General features: G+C 44.8%; 1 protein-coding gene across 1 annotated transcript in view; it reads right to left on the reverse strand.

Moving 5' to 3' along the window:
• LOC132865761 (coiled-coil domain-containing protein 81-like) overlaps positions 1 to 21,670 on the reverse strand; it is a 53,152-nt gene that overhangs the window by 20,454 nt on the left and 11,028 nt on the right. The window contains exons 4-7 of the mRNA XM_060898278.1: positions 13,654 to 13,913; positions 10,856 to 11,033; positions 10,544 to 10,664; positions 2,202 to 2,310 (exon numbers count right to left, since the gene is read on the reverse strand). Coding sequence (XP_060754261.1) covers positions 2,202 to 2,310; positions 10,544 to 10,664; positions 10,856 to 11,033; positions 13,654 to 13,913 — 668 coding nt within the window. The remainder of the gene's footprint in view (positions 1 to 2,201; positions 2,311 to 10,543; positions 10,665 to 10,855; positions 11,034 to 13,653; positions 13,914 to 21,670) is intronic.

Raw genomic sequence — 21,670 nt, forward strand, 5'->3', positions numbered from 1 at the left:
AAGGATGGGGCTAGTTTGTGCAGTACGAAGAATTAATAAACAGCTTTGAAACATTACTTTTTGATTGTTTCTTATTTTCCCGTTATTTTAAATTTAAGGGAAATTATTTCACCAAACACCACTAAATAAAAACTCTCAAAAACAGTTTAAGCAAACCCTTGAAAAACACTTGGAAAAAAATAAGTGTATGTTAAGTATGTGGTACAGACTCCAAACTTGTGGTCATTATCTCCAAACTTCTTAATATCTAGAACCTGTTTATTAATTAATACGCATTTTGAAAAATTATTTATTTCAAGGTCTCCCCCACTGCTTTCTGTCGCTCTGACTACGTCACAGTCACTGTTGCGCTGATTGGTCAGAGCGTTGGCCTATACGCACAGAGACAGTTTGAAAGACAGCGGTTTGTTCCTCCTACCCCCTTCGGAAATGTCTACGGATCGAGGCCAGACTAAATATTCACATTTAGTCTGGCTTGCCAGGCTAAGCATGTGGTGTTTTTGAACTGTAATTAAATCGTCCAAATATCATGAAAAAAGTTCCTTGTGTATTTGTTTGTGTCACATACAGAGAAAATGAATGATTTTTCCTGATTTACTTCAATAAGTTGCCTACAGCTTTTTATGCAATTGATTTTTTGTATGAGATAACATGGGGCCTACGGACACTACAGGTGGGCTACGGACACTACAAGTGAGTTAATTGTCCTGCATTTTGTAATTCAGCAAGATATTCCAAATACCATACTAAAGACCCTTCATAGTTATTGTACTGAGCTCACTGTATGTCTCTCAGCATTGTGTATGTAAGGGGGCCTATGGACCATACAGAGATGCTTGTCATTTTGCCATACCATTTTGAATCGTACCTCAGTAGTATTAGAAAGTTATATTATGAACATGTTTGCTTTTTTTCCCATCTGGACACTTTGTAGATGAGAAATTCATTATAAACTAGATATTAAATGCAAATTTGACATCACGAGCTTGATAAATTTGACAGAAAAGATCTCAAAAGTAAATCTGTCACACTGCAGACATTTCATGCGTGGTCCAACAAGATGTATATTTTGCAACAAAATGGTGGACTTCAGCCTGAAAGATGAAGAAATATGATACACTAGCACAAACCGTCCATCCAATAAGCTGAAATTATATTATATTACAATACAGAAGATGTACAACTTTCCTCATTGAAAAAAATGAGACAAAAAAATCCATGAAATTGTAGCCATTCTGACCCACATTCATTGCCGTCAAATTTTTATTACTGCATATATCAATGTGTGGCGGCACGGTGGTGTAGTGGTTAGCGCTGTCGCCTCACAGCAAGAAGGTCCGGGTTCGAGCCCAGTAGCTGATGAGGGCCTTTCTGTGTGGAGTTTGCATGTTCTCCCCGTGTCCGCGTGGGTTTCCTCTGGGTGCTCCGGTTTCCCCCACAGTCCAAAGACATGCAGGTTAGGTTAACTGGTGACTCTAAATTGACCGTAGGTGTGAGTGTGAATGGTTGTCTGTGTCTATGTGTCAGCCCTGTGATGACCTGGCGACTTGTCCAGGGTGTACCCCGCCTTTCGCCCGTAGTCAGCTGGGATAGGCTCCAGCTTGCCTGCGACCCTGTGGAACAGGATAAAGCGGCTAGAGATAATGAGATGAGATATCAATGTGCGGTTTTCGACATCTGACAGTCCTTGTGGTATTTTATCTGAAAACACTCAAACACTGAGTTATTCTGTTTCTATAATTCTGAAATGTGTGCATAACATTGTCAGACATGAAATGGCTCACATTAGTGATTTTCTGCCGATGGCTTATAGCTGACGAGGCATGTACGACACCATTTCGTGGAATAACTGTTAAATATATTTTAAATGATCCAAACCTCAGGAACTCAAAAATTAGGCCTATAAATGGATTCAAATAATATATATGAAATTTTAAAAAGTGTAAAAAACAATAAAACCTCTAGTGCTTCAGTAAATGCACTTAAACAATAAACACAATATTAGATTTATTATATTCATGAAATAAATCTGTATTAAGGGGATCCATTTTTCCCCTTCTTCTTCTTCTTTACATGAAAGGGGTCTCTGGGTACAAAATGTTTGAAAACCTCTGCTCTAAACAATTCTGAGCATTTAAGATCCCTTGCATGGGGAAAGTTTGAAGAGTTGCATAGCTCAGTTAAGAAACAAGCTGACTCACCTGTCCCGCTCGGGTGTGGTCGAGGCATGCCAGACTCGGGTAGGCAGCTTCTTGCTTCATTTCTACTTCTTCAGCAGTGCCATCTGGCGGCTGTGGCTCTTTAGCATGTCTACAATTGAACAGGATCGCTGTTAGGTTGTGCAACTTTATGACATTCTGCATAACTTTATAACTAATCATTCAAGTGCTACGATTTGAACAAAGGGTTTCCAGGAGTATTTTTCAGGTTTATTTCACCACTAAAGAACCCTCAGGTTTTAATCTTATTGTGTGTGTCTTAAATACTGTGCTTTCCTGAGAAGCCAGAAAGTGCAAAGTCATCTGTCTTGAAGAGCGTCCCATGGTGGAAAACTTAAAGACTGCTACAAAATGCTGACACTGGAGACTCTTTCAATAAATGTGAAGCACATGTCTCCAGAAAACACTTCAACAATTTCACATATCAATATTTTTCTTTGTTAAATAACAGCACTAAAAAAAAAGGTTTACTATTAGCCTTAGATTATTGTGTCTCCATACAAGTCTGTGAATTAGTGGTTATTAAATAACAATGTATTAGAGAACATTTTTGTGATTTTAATTACAGTTGGCACAATTATCAGAGCTGCTAGTATAGGAAATTAATCAACCCCTTCTCACTAATCAGATTTCAGAATTCAACAGCACTGTGATAATGATAATTAATAATTAGTGATTAATAATAATTATGGCAGCACGGTGGTGTAGTGATTTAGCACTGTCGCCTCACAGCAAGAAGGTTCTGGGTTCAAGCCCAGTGGCTTACGGGGGCCTTTCTGTGTGGAGTTTGGATGTTCTCCCCGTGTCTGCATGGGTTTCCTCTGGGTCCTCTGGTTTATCCCACACTCCAAAGACATGCAAGTTAAGGCCTCTGCATGCTCTTGCGACAAGGCTTTCGCAGATAGCTTTTCGCAGACAGTTGTAATTTATCGTTGAGCAGGGAGTAATAGGCGTGCGCGATGTTATTCACCGCCACAACGCAAGGGGGCGCGAAGTCGCTAGGAGTAGTTGGTGGGTGTGGTTAGTGGAGTGTTTATCCTCCGGTTACTTATGACTAGAACTTTTTTTTTTTATAATGACTAGAACTGGAGTCGTATAGATGTACGTACTTCCTCGATCAACCGCTCTTCATGCTGCTCCATCTTCGCTCGTGTTTTTAAAAATGGCGGTCGTGAAAACAAACCAAACCGGGAAAGTAGGGAAGCGGAAGTGCGTGTACAGCGGATGTAGAGTGGACCAATCAGAGCCCTCTTGTCTGCGAGGCTTCTGCGGTGGTCACAATTTTTGGGAGGTGCGCGCAGAGCGTCTGCGAAGGTAGGTGGGGGCTACGCAGACGCTATCTGCGAGGACTGGGTTGTCAGCATAAATTGGCCTTTAGGCTAATTGATGGCTCTAATTTGACCGCAAGTGTGAATGGTTGTGAAGCTGTGAGAGGCCTAGCAAGCCGGCAGTAGATTAAGGTGGTGTTTACATTAGACCGTATCTGTCTCGTTTTCATCGCGGATGCACTGTCCGTGCACATTAAAACACCGGGAAACGACTCCACAGGCGGAACAACTTGAATCCGCCAGGGCCCACGTATTCAACCCAGTTCGTATCTGATCCGGTGCTGTGTAAACATTGAGGAACGAGGAAACGCAGTGCTGAGCTCTAGCTGACGTCGTCATTGGATAACGTCACTGTGACATCCACCTTCCTGATTCGCTGGCGTTGGGATCACACACACAGCGGCTCAGTCCTGAATCACTGCTCGTGCGCTTTACTCGCGCGCTCTGTGAGCTGCGTAGAGCCGGAGTGCGCACCCTCCAGAGGGCACTCGCTGTTCAGGGCGGAGTGATTTGGAGCGCAGGAGGAAGCGCTGAGCCGCACTGAGGTTTATTTACACATTTCAACTTAGTTACCTCCTTCAGGCGCTTAAACTCAGTGAGAACATGAACATCACAGCCAGGTGTGTTTATCTGCTGGAGAAGGTGTTCGCTTGCCATCCTTCCACTTGCAAGTGGTGAGTGACTTGCGCATGCCCGATATGCACTGGGATCATGTGACGTGCCGTCTAATTAGTCATGTGATTAGCATATCCGTGTATTGGCGTTGCTGTGTGCACGCGAATCGTGTATTGGCGTTGCTGTGTGCACGCGAATCGTTTTAAAAACGTTAATCTGATGATCCGCTGATACGGTCTAATGTAAACACCACCTAAGTGTGTGTGCTCTTGATAGATGCAGACAGCCTCATAAGAGGCTGGCAACTGATTGACCTATAGGGCATCAGGATGAAAAATAAATAATTATTAAGTAGTACATCATACTTTTTCATAATTAATTTATAATAAGTATCAGCTTGTAAAATGTATTAATTTTTTAATAAATTAAAAACAGCTGACATTAATGGTGGATCTAGAACACAAGCAGGTTTTGAATCTCATAGGAAGCATATGAATATTCCATGAGTTCCATGAAGCAGTGAATTAAAAATCGGTCTGTCAGCACACCCCCCACTGAGTGGTAATCTAAATCCGTTCAATCAACACACGCTGAGAAAACAGGTTGCTAAAGGCCAGCATGTAGACTGTCTGTTTCCTACTGTGATATGGGACAGTGCTGACAGATCGCAACGTTCTCTGCAAGGTTTTGAGTTTCAGGGCCAGTAGAGGTTGAGCTTTTGAAACTGCTCTCAGCTCAGAGATGCAGTCTCTCTTATAATGCTTTCTGTTAGAATCTGGCAGTACATAAGCTGGTTCTAGGTCAGAATAAGAGTGACTTTTTCAGAGGGCTTCAATTACACTGGACTTGCAGGACACATGCAGAGTTTAGCCATCATGATCTATTAGGTACTTAGTAATGGGTTTTCCATTACCCGAGGACTCATTTAATGATATCAACATAGATGTGCCACTTTTGTTCTCCAACCCCAAATTAGATAAAGTTGCAACAGTATGTTGAAATTAAAACTGAAAACAATAATTTGTAAATAATCTTTGACCTGTATTGCACTGAAAACAATACAAAAGCATATTATAGATGTTTTACCTCATGAACTTTATTGTTTTATCCCCCCAAATATACACTAATTTCAATTTTGATTCTTGCAACAAATTAAAACAAAAAAGTTGGGATGGTAAAGCATTTACCACTTTATAATGTTGCCATTCCTTCTCACAACTCTTAAAAGATGTTTAGGGACTGAAGACACCAAGTGATGAAGCAGTTCATGTGTTAATTTGTCCCATTCTTCCTGCAAACAGGTCTTAAGGTGTGCAACAGTACGGGGTCTTCGTCACATTTTTCGTTTCAAAATCCACCACACATTCCCTCTTGGGGACAGGTCAGAGGGTTCAGACATTACAAGTGTTCAGCTTAGGCTTGCGCCCTTGCCCTTTACGCATTGAAATTCCTCCACATTACCTGAATCATTTAATGATATTATGCACCATAGAGGGTGAAATATCCAAAATCTTACTGTCTTTCTTTGAGGAACATTTTTTTTAAATATTTCAATCATTTTTTTCTTATGCATTTGTTGACAAACTGGAGATCCTTGGCCCAACTTTGCTCCTCAAAGACTAGGCCTTTCCTAGATACTGATTTTGTACTAAATCATGATTACAATCACCTGTTGATCTCACTTGTTTCAAATCATGTCATTATTTACAGTGGTGCTTGAAAGTTTGTGAACCCTTTAGAATTTTCTATATTTCTGCATAAATATGACCTAAAACATCATCAGATTTTCACACAAGTCCTAAAAGTAGATAAAGAGAATCCAGTTAAACAAATGAGACAAAAATATTACACTTGGTCATTTATTTATTGAGGAAAATGATCCAATATTACATATCTGTGAGTGGCAAAAGTGTGTGAACCTCTAGGATTAGCAGTTAATTTGAAGGTGAAATTAGAGTCAGGTGTTTTCAATCAATGGGATGACAATCAGGTGTGAGTGGGCACCCTGTTTTATTTAAAGAACAGGGATCTATCAAAGTCTGATCTTCACAACACATGTTTGTGGAAATGATACACATGATACACATGTATCATGGCACGAACAAAGGAGATTTCTGAGGACCTCAGAAAAAGTGTTGTTGATGCTCATCAGGCTGGAAAAGGTTACAAAATCATCTCTAAAGAGTTTGGACTCCACCAATCCACAGTCAGACAGATTGTGAACAAATGGAGGAAATTCAAGACCATTGTTACCCTCCCCAGGAGTGGTCGACCAACAAAGATCACTCCAAGAGCAAGGCGTGTAATAGTCGGTGAGGTCAAAAAGGACCCCAGGGTAACTTCTAAGCAACTGAAGGCCTCTCTCACATTGGCTAATGTTAATGTTCATGAGTCCACCATCAGGAGAACACTGAACAACAATGGTGTGCATGGCAAGGTTGCAAGGAGAAAGCCACTGCTCTCCAAAAAGAACATTGCTGGTCATCTGCAGTTTGCTAAAGATCACGTGGACAAGACAGAAGGCTATTGGAAAAATGTTTTGTGGATGGATGAGACCAAAATAGAACTTTTTTGTTTAAATTAGAAGTGGTATGCTTGGAGAAAGGAAAACACCATATGGAAAGTTGAACCCTTTAGAAACATGAAACAAAGTTCACCAGACAAAATATGAAATATCTTGGGTTCATACTGTCTGCAATGAAATACAAGTCAAAGTAAATTTACAAATCACTGCTTTTTTATTTGCTTTTGCTTTTCCCCTCCCAAATTCTTCTAATTTGGGGTTTTATACACACACTGGTGGCAAATTAAAGGAAGGACCTCACATTAGAGGTCAGGGTCCTTATCCTTATCCACCTTTGCCATATGATGAAATATTTCTGTCTTGGGCGTGATCTCTTTCAGGATAACTCTGCCTCCATCTACAGGCATGATGGTCTGAAAATGATGTAAATCACATGCTTTGGCCTTAGTCTCTGGATCTCAATTGAACACCTATGTCCTTGTACCAATATCCACAATCATGGATTTTCCATCACAATATTTCACCAATACTGTTTGGGGAAAATAGTGTACAGTACAGTTCCAGAGATGTGTAGAATCTATGCCAAGGCTCATTAAAGCTATTCTTGTGGCTCATGGTAGTCCAACACCTTCCTAAGACAATTTTTGTTTTGTTTTTTTCCTATAACCTGTCACACGTCTATATACATTATATGGACACTAGAATATCACACCCATACATTAAGTGAATTTTGAACATCCCATTCCAGATGGGGGTGGGGGGTATTCATTTGGCTATTCAGACATAACAGCAATAGATGTTGGGTGAGGAGGCCTGGTGTGCAGTTGGCGTTCCAATTCATTCTGAAGGTGTTCAATAGGGTTACAGTCCAACCTTGGCAAACCATGTGTGGCAGTGGGGGCATGGTCAAGCGTCAGTCTGTGAATGGAGGGCGGAGTCAGGGAAGGTAAGTGGTGGAATCACTGCACCTGATGGGAATTAACCTGTGTTTGTGTGTCTTCCCCAGTGACCGCGCCCTATAAGAGGAGAGGGAGAGCGGAGGAAGGGAGCTACTCCCAACCTGGAGACTTGTGTGCGTGCGTGTGTGTATGTGTAGTTAAGGCTGAAAAGCTAAAATAAACGGGTTTTTGAGAACTCAGTTCTGGCCTGCTGTGCTTCTGTGCTCCACCCACCTAGAACACTTGCTACAGTGGTGCCGAAACCCAGGACGGAGCGCAGGAGAGAACAGCCCCATGGAGTCCTCCCCCTTCAAGGACCTGATCCATGCCCTCGCCACGGCCCAAAAGAGCCAGCACCAGGTGCTGATCGCCCTCCGGGAAGAACAGGAGCAAAGCTTCGAGGCCCTGGTGCTGGCGCAGCAGGAAGATCGCCAGGCATTCCGGCACCTACTCGCGTCGGCGGGGTCCACCACCTCCACCGCCGCGGGCCCTTCCCACCTCACCCTAACGAAGATGGGCCCGCATGATGACCCCGAGGCCTTCCTTGCTCTCTTTGAGCAGGCAGCAGAGGCATGGGGTTGGCTGGTGGAACAGCGCGCAGCATGCCTCCTCCCCCTGCTCATGGGCGAGGCGCAGCTGGCTGCACTACAGCTCCCCGCCAACAGCTGGCTGGTCTACGCAGACCTCCACAGGGCCATCCTCCAGCGCGTGGGTCGCACTCCGGAGCAGCAGTGGCAGCGCTTCCACGCGCTGTGCCTGGAGGAGGTCGGCCAGCCGTTCGCGTTTGGCCAGCAACTCTGGGACGCCTGCCGCCAGTGGCTGAGGGCCGACAACCGCGACGCCGAGGAGATCATCGATCTGGTGGCGCTGGAGCAGTTCGTCGCTCGATCGACTAGGCACGGTTCGTTTTTATTCGACACTGGATTTGACAAAGGGATACTGGCAGATCCCCTTGACTCCACTATCCTGAGAGAAAACGGCCTTTTCCACACCGTTTGGCTTACACCAGTTCATCACACTTCCGTTTGGGCTGTTTGGGGTGCCCGCTACGTTCCAGCGGTTTATGGATAGGGTCCTCCGCCCCCACGCCACCTATGCGGCCGCATACTTAGATGACATTATCATTTATAGTAATGACTGGCCACAGCACCTAAAACACCTGAGGGCCATCCTGGGGTTGCTGAGGCGAGCGGGGCTCACAGCCAACCTGAAGAAGTGTGCAATTGGGCGGGTGGAAGTACGGTATCTGGGCTTCCACTTGGGCAATGGGCAGGTGCATCCCCAAATCAATAAGACGGCAGCGATTGTGGCCTGCCCGAGGCCCAAGACCAAAAAGGGGGTGAGGCAGTTCCTGGGGCTGGCTGGCTACTATCGTAGGTTTATACCTAATTATTCAGACGTCACCAGCCCGCTGACTGATCTCACTAAAAAGGGGGCACCAGATCCGGTCCAGTGGATGGAGCAATGCCAGTGGGCTTTCTCGAAGGTAAAGGCTGCACTGTGTGGGGGGCCACTGTTACATTCCCCTGACTTTTCTCTCCCCTTTGTTTTACAGATGGACGCATCGGACAGAGGGCTGGGGGCTGTTCTGTCCCAGGAGGTGGAGGACCGTCCAGTGCTGTACATCAGCCGCAAGCTGTTGGTGCACGAGGGCAGGTACAGCACCATAGAGGAGGAATGCCTCGCCATCAAGTGGGCGGTTCTCACCCTCCACTACTATCTGCTGGGCGCCCTTTCACCCTCTGGTCGGACCATGCGCCCCTACAGTAGCTCCACCGCATGAAGGATGCCAATGCGCGGATCACCCGTTGGTATCTGGCACTCCAGCCATTTAAGTTCGAGGTGGTCCACAGGCTGGGGGCGCAGATGGTTGTGGCGGACTTCCTCTCCCGTCGGGGGGGGGGAGTCGGCTGCAGACCGGATGGCTGCCCGGCCTGAGTCGGGCGGTGGGGGTATGTGGCAGCGGGGGCGTGGTCAAGCATCGGTCTGTGAACGGAGGGCAGAGTCAGGGAAGGTAAGTGGTGGAATCACTGCACCTGATGGGAATTAACCTGTGTTTGTGTGTCTTCCCCAGTGACCGCGCCCTATAAGAGGAGAGAGAGAGCGGAGGAAGGGAGCTACTCCCCAACCTGGAGACTTGTGTGCGTGCGTGTGTGTATGTGTAGTTAAGGCTGAAAAGCTAAAATAAACGGGTTTTTGAGAACTCAGTTCTGGCCTGCCGTGCTTCTGTGCTCCACCCACCTAGAACACTTGCTACACCATGTTTTCACAGACCTTGCTTTCTGCACTGGAGCATTGCCCTGCTGGAACTATGCATGGTTGGGCCCCTTAGTTTGAGTGAAAGGAAACTGTAATGCTACAGCATACAAAGACATCCTATACAATTGTGTGCTTCCAATAGTTTAGGCAAGAACAACATATGGGTGTCCATGTACTTTTGGCCATAGAGTGTATATTTTATTGTAATCAAAACAGTATTTATAGAAATGGTCACAACAGTGCCTGGAGCTCATCTTGGTGGCAGTTGTGTGTGCACAGGTGGGAGGGTAAATGAAAGACTCGGGATACAAGAGCACATGGACCAATCACATTTCGCACTTTTACTTCAGTCTCACCTCAAACTTCCTAGACAATAAATCTGACTAAGTGTTCATTAGCAAAACCGAATTAAGCAAAGAAAGTTTCATTTTTAGTCCTGGATCATTTTGACCTGAGTAGAACATAAGGGCTAGCTTGTGAGATGGATTTGACGACAGGTGAACACCAGGCTCACATGCAGAGACAAGATGACTTAAGGGTTGTAATATAAAGGCTGTAACTGATTGAAGGTTCAGCCTGTTTATTTTTTGGACTTAGAAATAGAAGTATATGCTCATAAATATATGCTTTACACTGACTAACATATTTAGTCTGACGTACCTTTCGATCATTTCTAATGAAATGTCAGTCTCTTGGTGATCACTTGAGATATTTCCATTTGATTTGGATGTGGATGGCCTGAATTCAGATTGTACTGAAAGCTGGGACTCTGTAACACACACTCATACACACATACTCAGACAAATTACGTATTTCATGCTATGACTTTCTTGAATGTATAATTGAAGAATTCCTCCAGGCTAATGATGGTCACAAAATATAAAACTTTACAGTATTAATTTCAAACACACATAGATGATTTATGAAAGTGTTTAGTTGTTATGTAAAGGAGATCTATGGGTATTAACTCACCTTTCCTATTCTCCTTTTGTCTATCATACAGCTCAGCGGCAGAACTTTCATCCTCCACTTCCTCCTCTCTCAGTGTCTTTCCTGATGAGATTTTGGGGAATGCCATGGCATTGCAGCTCCCCAGGCGCTGGAGGCTTGAGAGTTTCCCAGAGACTAGAGAGATGCTCGTTCCCGGTCTCTAAAAATAAGCTTGTGGCTTTACTCAATATTGTTTCAGAACCCTGTGTTCATTATAATACACCGTTTGAGACTTGTTACTTACAGCGGTGCTTGAAAGTTTGTGAACCCTTTAGAATTTTCTATATTTCTGCATAAATATGACCTAAAACTTCATCAGATTTTCACACAAGTCCTAAACGTAAAGAGAATCCAGTTAAACAAATGAGACAAAAATATTATACTTGGACATTTATTTATTGAGGAAAATGATCCAATATTACATATCTGTGAGTGTCAAAAGTATGTGAACCTCTAGGATTAGCAGTTAATTTGAAGGTGAAATTAGAGTCAGGTGTTTTCAATCAATGGGATGACAATCAGGTGTGAGTGGGCACCCTGTTTTATTTAAAGAACAGGGATCTATCAAAGTCTGATCTTCACAACACATGTTTGTGGAAGTGTATCATGGCATGAACAAAGGAGATTTCTGAGGACCTCAGAAAAAGCGTTGTTGATGCTCATCAGGCTGGAAAAGGTTACAAAATCGTCTCTAAAGAGTTTGGACTCCACCAATCCACAGTCAGACAGACTGTGTACAAATGGAGGAAATTCAAGACCATTGTTACCCTCCCCAGGAGTGGTCGACCAACAAAGATCACTCCAAGAGCAAGGTGTATAATAGTCGGCGCGGTCACAAAGGACCCCAGGGTAACTTCTAAGCAACTGAAGGCCTCTCTCACATTGGATAATGTTAATGTTCATGAGTCCACCATCAGGAGAACAATGAACAACAATGGTGTGCATGGCAGGGTTGCAAGGAGAAAGCCACTGCTCTCCAAAAAGAACATTGCTGGTCGTCTGCAGTTTGCTAAAGATCATGTGGACAAGCCAGAAGGCTATTGGAAAAATGTTTTGTGGACGGATGAGACCAAAATAGAACTTTTTTGTTTCAATGAGAAGCGTTATATTTGGAGAAAGGAAAACACTGCATTCCAGCATAAGAACCTTATCCCATCTGTCAAACATGGTGGTGGTAGTATCATGGTTTGGGCCTGTTTTGCTGCATCTGGGACAGGACGGCTTGCCATCATTGATGGAACAATGAATTCTGAATTATACCAGTGAATTCTAAAGGAAAATGTCAGGACATTTGTCCATGAACTGAATCTCAAGAGAAGGTGGGTCATGCAGCAAGACAATGACTCTAAGCACACAAGTCGTTCTACCAAAGAATGGTTAAAGAAGAATAAAGTTAATGTTTTGGAATGGCTAAGTCAAAGTCCTGACCTTAATCCAATTGAAATGTTGTGGAAGGACCTGAAGCGAGCAGTTCATGTGAGGAAACCCACCAACATCCCAGAGCTGAAGTTGTTCTGTATGGAGGAATGGGCTAAAATTCCTTCAAGCCGGTGTGCAGGACTGATCAACAGTTACTGGAAACGTTTAGTTGCAGTTATTGCTGCACAAGGGGGTCACACCAGATACTGAAAGCAAAGGTTCACATACTTTTGCCACACACAGATATGTAATATTGGATCATTTTCCTCAATAAATAAATGATCAAGTATAATATTTTTGTCTCATTTGTTTAACTGGGTTCTCTTTATTTACTTTTAGGACTTGTGTGAAAATCTGATGAAGTTTTAGGTCATATTTTTACAGAAATATAGAAAATTCTAAAGGGTTCACAAACTTTCAAGCACCACTGTATACAAATGGGCATTCAATAGGGAATCAAGTAGCAGCACTGTCTTCCATTAAAAAAAAGAGAGAGAAAACCCCCCAGAATGAACTAAAGTGTGGCAGCACTCAGGCTAAAAAAGGAAAGAGTTATGGCTCATTTTAAGTCTTTTAAAACAGAGAATTTCTAGGTATTGTTTATTGGTTTGTTGTAATTTAAAATATGATGAAATGCCCAATATCAAAATTCACATTTTTCTATGAACAATTAAAGCACCTCTTGGGAATACAAAGTGTCATCTCCAAAAGACAACACTCGAAGTGCTTGGGCTAAATGACAGGGGGAAGATTTCAGAGATGAAAAGAATAAGGATAGTGTTAAATGATAAGCATTCTAAAAAGAAATGATTTTGTAAAAGGATCAAATTTCATTATGGCATACTGAATATCACTATGTATAAATAATTTAGTTTCCCCTAGTAAATGTGAGGTAGTAACAGTCAGTAGGTTTCCTTGACGGAAAATGAAAAGAGAGTCCTCTATTATGTGAAGATGACTCTTTAACCTTCAGGACAAAAGTAACCAGGAATAAATGCTACAATGCACAGAGAAAACATGACAAGTGAGTTAGAAATATTTGACTGGAGGTTCCCGCCTCTGGAACTAAAGAAAATAACTGCAAGACACCGCATCTTTGCTGTTTTATGAAAGCATGAGACCTTTGTTAAAACCACTTATGTCAATTAACTGCTATCAGACTGCATCACAAATATCATAACTAACATTTAACCAATTTAACAAAGTTGGTTTGAGTGAAATAGCTCTGTGCTAAACTAGATCCCTCATTATAACATCTATATTCTCCTCAAGAGGTAACTGTATATTTTAGAGATTTAGTGAGACCCATCACTCTAATCACACTTAAATCTCAACCTATATGTGTGTAAACTCAAACTCACATTGTTCAAAGTCCAGAGGAGTGTTCCTGAGCCATCCATGCTTGAGATGAAGTCACGGAAGAACCTCATCTTGACGCTGCTGTGACGGAATGAGAGGATGCCAATGCCCCTGAAGATAAGGAAGACGGTGCGCTGGGCAGTGACAGCACGTAGTAGCAAAAGGAGCATCTCCCTCACACAGCCCTCCACCACATCGCGCTCGAATGGGCTGTCCATGCTCAGGGTGGTGAAATTGAGCTGCACCACTGGAATGTCCCCTGCTGTGTGCCATTCATGTTAGAAAGCTCTATGAAATACTACTACTGGCTTCACTCAGTTGGCTTCTCGAATATAGTTAAACATGGTGGTTCTGTTCAGGGCAAAATTACCTAGTGGGATGATGCTAAAATATCTTTTTACACATAAAACTTTACATACTTGGTCATATTTCTTTAATAATAATAATAATAATAATAATAATAATAATAGTAGGGCGGCACGGTGATGTAGTGGTTAGCGCTGTCGCCTCACGGCAAGAATGTCCAGGTTTGAGCCCCGTGGCCAGCGAAGGCCTTTCTGTGCGGAGTTTGCATGTTCTCCCCGTGTCCGTGTGGGTTTCCTCCGGGTACTCCGGTTTCCCCCACAGTCCAAAGACATGCAGGTTAGGTTAACTGGTGACTCTAAATTGACCGTAGGTGTGAATGTAAGTGTGAATGGTTGTCTGTGTCTATGTGTCAGCCCTGTGATGACCTGGTGACATGTCCAGGGTGTACCCCGCCTTTCGCCCGTAGTCAGCTGGGATAGGCTCCAGCTTGCCTGCGACCCTGTAGAACAGGATAAAGCGGCTAGAGATAATGAGATGAGATAATAATAATAATAATAATAATAATAATAATTGTAAGAGTTGGAACACATAGTACAGCAAGTAAAACATTAAACACTGTAGTGCCTCCAGGAATGCAATTTATCACCACTGGATTAAATGCTGGACATATACAAAATCAGTTGAAATAACATTTGTGTTTGTATCGAACTTTTAACAATAGACGTTGTCACAAAGCAGCTTTTCACAAAACCAGGTGTAGATTTAGATCTCTGAAGAGGAAACCAGATTTGAAAATGTCAAGCAGTGGTGTCTGCTTGTCAATACGGGATGGTGAGGCAGAGCCACACGATATACATATATAATCAGCTGTACAAGATCACTGCCCCAACAACATCAAGAAAGGCTAGAGAATCAATTAGCTCAGAGTTACAGAAGAGAGTTACATTCCCCTCTAAAAGTATTGGAAGGGCAAGACCAATTCTATTGTTTTTCCTATAAACTAAAAACATTTGTGTTTGAGATCAAATAATGAATATGAGACTATAGGTCAGAATTTCAACTTTTATTTCCTGATGTTTACTAGATGTGTTAAACAACTTGGCACCTTTGGTGACATCCACCTAGTTTTTTGGTGATCAAAATATTGGATATTTTGCCTAAAAGTAAAAACCTTAGATAGTAACCAATACAGATACCTTTGAAGTAAATAACACTTATTATTTTTTCGTGGTCCAGTTTCCATCAAATCCTGCGCTCTGATTGGCTGGCAAGGATACGTAGGATATGGACCCCGGTTACGGACCCCGGTTATGGACCTCTGGCGACTTGCTCGTTCACAACAACAACAAACATAGTAGCATTTATGTAAATGTAGTGTCAACATTTATCTTTTTTTATAAGATTTATTTATAAGATTATCAAAAATCTTAATTTTTGCCAGCATTTCTTAGGAGAATAGCATTAATTTTACAGCATGGATAGCAATAACGACAGTGTTCACAGCGAAAGCGAGTTTTACTACCCTGAGGAAGAAGAAATAAAATAAAACATTTCAGGAGAAAGCTAAAAACCTGTAACTGTTGCTAACGCCGAGCAAAAACATGGCTGAATCCTGAATGACTCAATTTTGTATAAATAGGGGACTACATAGGCAGCAAAATGTAGTTTTTTTCCTGCCATGGAAGTGCACTTGTATACCGAGGAGGAAGCCATTTGCATGACAGCTGTGAATGAGGATTCAAAATGGCAGCTCGGCTCGGTTTTCCCTTTTGGGCGCTCTCGTTTTCTGTTAGAATTTGGTAAAGAAAAAAAATAAATATATTATTTACCCCCCTCCTAGAACTGCCACCTTATTGTGGTGGAGGGGTTTGTGTGCTTGAATGATCCTAGGAGCTATGTTGTCGGGGGCATTATGCCCCTGGTAGGGTTTCCCAAGGCAGACAGGTCCTAGGTGACAGGCCAGACCAAGAGCAGTTCACCAAAAACCCCCTATGGAGAAAAAATCCAGGACCGTGACGTCGCCCGGTAGGACGCAGCCGGGGCCCCACCCTGGAGCCAGGCCCGGGGTTGGGGCTCGTATGCGAGCGCTTGGTGGCCGGGCCTTTGCCCATGGGGCCCGGCCGGGCTCAGCCCGAAGAGGTGACGTGGGCCCGACCTCCTGTGGGTTCACCACCCACAGAGGTAGCAGTAGAGGTTTGGTGCAATGTGGATTGGGTGGCAGTCGAAGGCAGGGGCCTCAACGACCTGATCCCCGGACACAGCGGCTGGCTGTTGGGACATGGAATGTCACTTCGCTGGGGGGGAAGGAGCCTGAGCTTGTGCGGGAGGTTGAGAGGTACCGGCTAGAGATAGTCGGGCTCACCTCCACGCATAGCTTGGGCTCTGGAACCCAGCTCCTCGAGAGGGGCTGGACTTTCCACTTCTCTGGAGTCGCCCGTGGTGAGCGGCGGCGGGCTGGTGTGGGCTTGCTTATAGCTCCCCAGCTCAGCCGCCATGTGTTGGAGTTTACCCCAGTGAACGAGATGGTCGCCTCTCTGCGCCTTCGGATTGGGGAGAGGGCTCTTGCTGTTGTTTGTGCCTACGGGCCAAATAGCAGTATAGAGTATCCGGCCTTCTTGGAGTCCCTGGGAGAGGTACTGAGGGGTGCTCAGACTGGGGACTCCATTGTGCTACTGGGGGACTTCAATGCTCACGTGGGCGACGACAGTGACACCTGGAGGGGCGTGGTTGGGAGGAACGGCCTCCCCGATCTGAACCCGAGTGGTGTTTTGTTATTGGACTTCTGTGCTAGTCACGGTTTGTCCATAACGAACACCATGTTCGAGCATAGGGGTGTCCATAAGTGCATGTGGCACCAGGACACCTTAGGTCGGAGGTCGATGATTGACTTTGTTGTCGTTTCATCTGATCTCCGGCCCTATGTCTTGGACACTCGGGTGAAGAGAGGGGCTGAGCTGTCAACTGATCACCACCTGGTGGTGAGTTGAATCCGCTGGCGGAGGAGAAAGCTGGACAGACCTGGCAGGCCTAAACGTATGGTGAGGGTCTGCTGGGAACGTCTGGTCGAGCACTCTGTTGGGGAGGTCTTTAACTCCCACCTCCGGGAGAGCTTTTCCCAGCTTCCGAGGGAGGCGGGGGACATTGAGTCTGAGTGGACCATGTTCTCTACCTCCATTGTGGATGCAGCTGTTCGGAGCTGTGGCCGCAAGGTCTCCGGTGCCTGTCGTGGCGGCAATCCCCGAACCCGGTGGTGGACACCGGAAGTAAGGGATGCCGTCAAGCTGAAGAAAGAGTCCTATTGGGCCATGTTGACCTCCGGGACTCCTGAGGCAGCCGACGGGTATCGGCAGGCCAGGCGTGCTGCAGCTCGGGCAGTTGCGGAGGCAAAAACTCGGAACTGGGAGGAGTTCGGGGAGGCCATGGAGAAGGACTATCAGTCGGCCTCGAAGAAATTCTGGCAAACCGTCCGGCGCCTCAGGAGGGGGAAGCAGTACTCTGCCAACACTGTTTACAGTGCGGGTGGGGAGCTGTTGACCTCGACTGGGGACATTGTCGGGCGGTGGAAGGAATACTTTGAGGATCTCCTCAATCCCACTGTCATGTCTTCCACTGAGGAGACTGAGGCTGATGACTCAGAGGTGGACTCGTCCATTACCCAAGCCGAAGTCACTGAGGTGGTTTGCAAGCTCCTTGGTGGCAAGGCACCGGGGGTGGATGAGATCCGCCCTGAGTATCTCAAGTCTCTGGATGTTGTGGGGCTGTCTTGGTTGACACGCCTCTGCAACATCGCATGGCCGTCGGGGACAGTGCCTCTGGAGTGGCAGACTGGGGTGGTGGTCCCTCTTTTTAAGAAAGGGGACTGGAGAGTGTGCTCCAATTATAGGGGAATCACACTTCTCAGCCTCCCAGGGAAAGTTTACTCCAGGGTACTGGAGAGGAGAATTCGACCAATAGTCGAACCTCGGATCCAGGAGGAACAATGCGGTTTTCGTCCTGGTCGCGGAACACTGGACCAGCTCTATACCCTTCATAGGGTGCTCGAGGGTTCATGGGAGTTTGCCCAACCAGTCCACATGTGCTTTGTGGATCTGGAGAAGGCATTCGACCGTGTCCCCCATGGTATTCTGTGGGGGGTGCTTCGGGGGTATGGGGTTCGGGGCTCTTTGCTAAGGGCTGTCTGGTCCCTGTACGAACAGAGCAGGAGTCTGGTTCGCATTGCCGGCAGTAAGTCAGACCTGTTCCCAGTGCATGTTGGACTCCGGCAGGGCTGCCCTTTGTCACCGGTTCTGTTCATAATTTTTATGGACAGAATTTCTAGGCGCAGTCAGGGGCCGGAAGGAATCCTGTTTGGGAACCACAGGATTTCATCTCTGCTTTTTGCGGATGATGTTGTCCTGTTGGCTTCTTCAAACCAGGACCTTCAGCATGCACTGGGGCGGTTTGCAGTCGAGTGTGAAGCGGCTGGGATGAGAATCAGCACCTCCAAGTCCGAGGCCATGGTTCTCAACCGGAAAAGGGTGGCTTGCCCTCTCCAGGTTGGTGGAGAAGTCCTGCCTCAAGTGGAGGAGTTTAAGTATCTCGGGATCTTGTTCACGAGTGAGGGAAGGATGGAGCGTGAGATCAACAGGCGGATCGGTGCAGCCTCCGCAGTGATGCGGTCGCTTTACCGGTCCGTCGTGGTGAAGAAGGAGCTGAGCCAAAAGGCGAAGCTCTCAATTTACCGGTCGATCTACGTTCCGACTCTCACCTATGGTCATGAGCTTTGGGTAATGACAGAAAGAACAAGATCGAGGATACAAGCGGCTGAAATGAGTTTCCTTCGCAGGGTGGCTGGGCGCTCCCTTAGAGATAGGGTGAGAAGCACAGTCACTCGGGAGGAGCTCGGAGTAGAGCCGCTGCTCCTCCACATCGAGAGGAACCAGCTGAGGTGGCTCGGGCATCTTTTTCGGATGCCTCCTGGACGCCTCCCTGGGGAGGTGTTCCAGGCATGTCCCCCCGGGAGGAGGCCCCGGGGAAGACCCAGGACATGCTGGAGGGACTATGTCTCTCGGCTGGCCTGGGAACGCCTCGGTGTTCTTCCCGAGGAGCTGGCCGAGGTGTCTGGGGAAAGGGAAGTTTGGGCTTCCATGCTTAGACTGCTGCCTCCGCGACCCGGTCCCGGATAAGCGGAAGAAGACGAGACGAGATATTATTTACCAGCTAAAGTCGGTCCATATGGTGAAATACCGTGACCTTGGCCTTAAATACTGACCTCAGCCCAGAGGGCCTCGCTCAGTACTTTCAAGACCTCGGTCACGGTATTTCACAATACGGACCTCCCAACTGGTAAATAACATATATATTTGGTTGCATATCCCTTGCTTGCAATAACTGCATCGAGCTGGCAACCCGCTGATATCAATGACACCAAACTGTCACACGAGGCTAAGCAAACCTATATAAAGTGCTGAGAAAAAGAAGAAAAAAATGTTTCTCCCTTTTCTCCCAAATATGTTTGGACTAATTGCAGGCCTTTTTTGTGGATTATAAGCATTTGGGCTGGAAATTTGGCTGAAACCTGGTTAATGATATTAGCTCTTCTGTGTATGCTTTGCACACTGCAACAGGAAACACACCTACTGTACTGTATCAAATACAGTTGAATGAAGGTATTTCTAAAACCGCTCAAAAAACAAGCTGCTAGACTGTGGGGTTGAAAATGTAAAAAGTTGAATAGTCTTTTCTGTCTGATTTTTATTTTTTTACATTTGAGGCTATTGTGACACATCAAGATAGTGATTCATACCATATAACTTAATTTCATGGCAAATTTTAAATATGAATCTAAATGTTAAATGTAGATATTAATTATAAATATAAACAAGTGTTGCCAGGCAAAACAAACCTCGCCTGGTAGTACTTATGATAAATATGAAGGAAGATATCGTGAATAAAAATAGGTACCTTATGGGTACATGTGGCTACTGCTTATAAATAAAATTGTTTTCTGATACCATGTCCATCCAGTAAATATAGCATATATATCTACTCTATGAGGCAGTAGCCACAAAAATGAAGCGTAATCCAAAAATGAACAATTTAAAAATCACGTTAGTAAAATATACCAAGGTGTCTGTACTTTATATTATTCTAATCTTACTTCCTACAGTTTTCGAAACTGAAACCTGTGAACCGAGGCTGACATACACACGCTGTCACCATGACAGAAACTCTTATTTCCCGGAAATGGCCCGGTGCTAGAGATCACTGGAACATACTTTCCCTCTGTAATAAGCATAAACATGGCTGAAAGCGATTTCTTTAGTCTAGTCCATTTATTTCGACTGGTGAACCGAATTGCATACACTCACCGGCCATTTTAATCGGAACATGTGTATGCGCAGTGCATGATTGTTACACTCTTACATCACGATGACGTAGCCACAACAAAACCAATTTTGACCTTTTTGGTGACCTTGACCGGATGACCCTCAAAATGTTGAAGGTTCTATTTGAGGCCAATGCACATCTATCCTGAAAGTTTCATGAAGATTGATCCAGCCGTTTTCCCGTAATATCGCTAACAAAAAAACAAAGAAACCCGACTGAAAACAATACCTTGCCCCCTGGTGGACTACGTCCCAGGCGAGGTAAATATAAATATTATCAAGCAAATAATAATATCAGTTTCTGCAAACATGTGTTATGCCAAAGGCAAAATATAAATGCAGGCTATCGACAATGCACAGAACAATTTCTGGTTTTAGATATATTGCAAAGATAGATTCAGGACATTCATGTGGGACTGTCATGTCATCAGTACAATGAGTAAATCCTGAAATTAATCTTTGCCATGAAATTACAGATATACAAAAATGCAAAAGTAGGTACTGTAATGCTGGCTAAAACAGAAAGGTGTTAACATTAACTTTTTCAGCAGTTTGTGCTACAGTAGCTCTTCTGTGGGATTGGACCATATAGGCTAGCCTTCATGCCCCATGCGAATCAATGAGCCTTCGACACCCATGACCCTGTCATCGGTTCACCGGATGTCCTTCCTCAGACCACTTTTGGTAGGTACTAACTAACTGCATACCGGGAACACTCCACAAGATGTGCCATTTTGGAGATGCTCAGACCCAGTCATCTCGTCATCACAATTTGGGCCTTGTCAAAGTCGCTCAGATCCTTACGCTTTCCTGCTTCCAACACATAAACTTCGAGAACTGACTGTTCTCTTGCTGCCTAATATATCCCACCCCTTGACAGATGCCACTGTAAAGAGATAATCAATGTTATGTTGAAGGCTATTTGTGGCAGAGAATCCGACCTCGGGTTTACGTTAACGCCTAGACACTTTCGTAGAAACCCAGAAAAGGTAATCATGGACTTGGACTTTGCTGATGACATCGTGTTGCTATCTAATTATGTCCAACAGGCACAGACATTGCTGGCTAACATTGAGAAAGAGTGTAATTGCATTGGGCTCATTCTAAATGACAAGAAGACCAAGGTGATGTCTTGCCATGTTACATCTCCAACATCTCTCTCCACAAGCGATGGGATGGTACTTGATGAAGTAGACGATTTCAAGTATTTAGGCTCATGGGTTAATTCAGCTGAGCAGGATATCAAAGTCCGCAAGGCACTAGCCTGGCAGGCGCTGAATGATATGAGTAAGCTCTGGAAATCAAGTGTCTCTCACGAGCTGAAACGTAAGCTCTTTGTGGCCAC

Source organism: Neoarius graeffei, chromosome 18 (genome assembly GCF_027579695.1).
Source record: "Neoarius graeffei isolate fNeoGra1 chromosome 18, fNeoGra1.pri, whole genome shotgun sequence".
Classification (NCBI taxonomy): Eukaryota; Metazoa; Chordata; class Actinopteri; order Siluriformes; family Ariidae; genus Neoarius; species Neoarius graeffei.